This window comes from Cyprinodon variegatus, unplaced genomic scaffold, assembly GCF_000732505.1.
Source record: "Cyprinodon variegatus isolate N-32 unplaced genomic scaffold, C_variegatus-1.0 Scaffold660, whole genome shotgun sequence".
Lineage (NCBI taxonomy): Eukaryota > Metazoa > Chordata > Actinopteri > Cyprinodontiformes > Cyprinodontidae > Cyprinodon > Cyprinodon variegatus.
The window spans coordinates 68,313-71,076 of NW_015151113.1; the positions used below are offsets into that span (position 1 = coordinate 68,313).

Sequence of the window (2,764 nt, forward strand, 5' to 3'; positions counted from 1 at the left end):
CAAAGATGCATATATTCAAACATCCGTCTAGATGAAAACTATATTGGATAAAATTCTTTCAGGTTTGAGTTCTGGAGCGAACATCTTTTCCATCGTCATTACTTACCTACTTTTATCAATAATCATTCTGCATTAAATTGATATTTACAAGCACCAATATCTACATAAATTGATAATTTAATAGGTTTCTATTAAAATAGTTATTTACAGTATCTATGATTTCACTGAAGACTCTTAGATGACTTTCAGACATCATTTTCTCTTTATAACACAAAATCTTGTTCTGAAAGAGCATGAATTCTGTACTAATCATCTCTAATGTTGGTATATTGATGAGCATAATTATCCACAGGGTTTTTTTTGTCAAGTAATTGTTAATATATATAAAATTTAATTGTTTTGAATATTCTGCTTGAGAGAAAAAAAATGGTGGTGGTGGGGGGGCAATGATTGGCTAAGGGTGGCCATGGCCACCCCTGGCCCCTCATCTAGCTCCGCCCCTGGTTAACAGCCCTCTTTCTTCTCCAGGTGTGCTACAAGACTGACCTCTTTCCGGTCTGTTACTATTAACATGTAATTAGTAACAGACCGGAAGTCTGTTTGAGATCAAATATTGTAAAGACACACCTTTAGGAGAAGATGGAGCAAAGCGAAGCAGCCGTTGCTAACAGGTATTAGCCACGCAGCTAGCTCTGCCAGAGATGGGTACCTACACGGATGAAGTGGCCCCCTGGGGGCCTGCTGAACACAAAGCGGTTCCCCGAAAACGGTCCTTGTCCTGGATGAGGAAGGGGGCCGGGTCCCAGGGGTCTGTAGTGTGGAGCCCCGGGATGCAGGGGCCTCTGCTCGGGTGGATCCGGTCGGTACATGACCCAGAAAGGAAAAGCCTCACAGCATCAATTAAACACCTGGATCCCTCTCTGCTCTGACCAGATCGGCTTGCTACACTTTAAGGGCTGAGATTACGCTTCACATGGAGGTTCCCCCGGAAATACAACCGGAGGAAAACATTTATCTTCTTGAGTGAAAAATGAACCCGGAAAGTGCTCCTTAGCGCCACCAAATGGTTTGGAGGTTAAATTCTTCAGGAGGAGAGCCCAAAGATGGGAAATGAGTCCTGGGTTTATTTCATCCCTCAATGAGAAGCAGGGAGGAAAAAACTGATCAATTCTGATTTAGGAATTTCTAGTTTACATATTTACACAAAAATATTTATAGTGTTAAGTATAGTCTCTGTTTATGCACCTTGACGCTCTATCTCTCCGCCTCTTTTCCCTGAAAAGAGATCACTCGGGACAAACTCTTTAAATAACTCTTCATAACTTATATGTATTAAATGACTAGGAGACATGACAACAGATTGATAGAAATTGTAATCTTACCCAGATCAGAGAAATTGCTTAGTTTACAGAAGGCAGCTGCTCTCCTCCAGGAAGTGGCCCAGATGAAGTTAAAAAGGCATTTTATACATCTCCAGTCTGCCACTACATCTTATTTTACATCATACATATTAGATGATTAGACATCAATGGCTCCAGCCTTATCAAAATATTACACTTCGTTCTTAGCTAAAAGACACCGCTCTCATTCCATTTCCAAATCTTCACCACGTACAGAATTAAGATTATAACTATATCCAGACAGAGGAACTGTTTTAATTAGAATAAAACATCAGTTGTGACAGGCAACAGACAGCCAATACCAAGGTGTAATAAACTCACACATCTTCAATCCTAATTATCCTAACAATTTGTAGGAAAGCACTTTAGTTTTGCACGAAAAACCACATTTATCGCCATAAATAGATTTCAAACTACCTCAAAGGAATAAACTAAAGGGGTCCACCACCAATGAGGTAGTTTAAAGCGGTTTTCCTGATAATCTAAAGGGATAAACTATGGGTATGCTGGTCTAATCGGGTATGCTCATCTGACAGAACACTGATTTAGTGGTTAGGGCATAGAGCTAGGAAGACACTCTGGGTCCCTGAGAAAGATCCTTGACCCTACACTGCTCCCCGGGTGCAGCACAATGGCAGCCCACTTCTCCCCAAGGTGATGGGTTTAATGCAGAGAGTAAAAATTGTCCAATGTGAGATCAATGAAGCTGAATTATTCTAACGGTTCAATAAAAATAACCAGACTGCACGCAGAAAGTGGGATTGTTTTTGAAACTTTTATTGCATGTTGACATCCATACAAAGCTTCCAACATTTCAAGGTGTATTCACATGGCTGCACACGTTGGCATCCTTTAAATAGGTAACACAGGAAAATCCAGCCAAACACTGAAATGAAAACAGACTGGAAAATGTACATCGCTTTCAAGTAATCTTGGAGATTCAGTGACCCCCTTCGTGAAGCTAAGGCGTGTCCTGGACACAGACGTGAGGAACGTCTTCTTCGTTCAGTCAGATCAGGGCTGTAAGGCTTCAACACCGATTATCAAAGGAAAGTTGAAAACAGGCCAGGATGCAGAAGCTAACGTTAGCAATCGGTTAACAGTCCATAGAGCACAGGTGACCAAAATAATAATTGGTGGTTTAAATGTCTCTTGTTTAATAATTTTCTTGTTCCAGTTTGTTGAAGCTGTAACATAACGGATGAGGATGATGATGATGGAGTCGGCGCTGCACCTTCAGCTGGTGTAGTGTCTGCCTTGGTTGAACCCCGCCTGGTTGTACTGCTGCCCTCCATGCTGGAAGAACTGTTCAAACTGTCCTCCTTGGCTAAAACTCTGACCCCCTCTACCCCCCCAGCCCCCTC

General features: G+C 41.8%; 2 protein-coding genes across 2 annotated transcripts in view; both read right to left on the reverse strand.

The window, feature by feature from the left end:
* The window catches only part of LOC107096947 (serine/arginine repetitive matrix protein 2-like), a 24,778-nt gene extending 23,774 nt beyond the window's left edge, over positions 1–1,004 (reverse strand). The window contains exon 1 of the mRNA XM_015393864.1: positions 714–1,004. Within this exon, the coding sequence (XP_015249350.1) occupies positions 714–869 (156 nt within the window). The 5' untranslated portion in view covers positions 870–1,004. The remainder of the gene's footprint in view (positions 1–713) is intronic.
* A 1,148-nt stretch (positions 1,005–2,152) lies between these two features.
* fam98a (family with sequence similarity 98 member A) overlaps positions 2,153–2,764 on the reverse strand; it is a 20,779-nt gene continuing 20,167 nt past the window's right edge. The window contains exon 8 of the mRNA XM_015393850.1: positions 2,153–2,761. Within this exon, the coding sequence (XP_015249336.1) occupies positions 2,637–2,761 (125 nt within the window). The 3' untranslated portion in view covers positions 2,153–2,636. The remainder of the gene's footprint in view (positions 2,762–2,764) is intronic.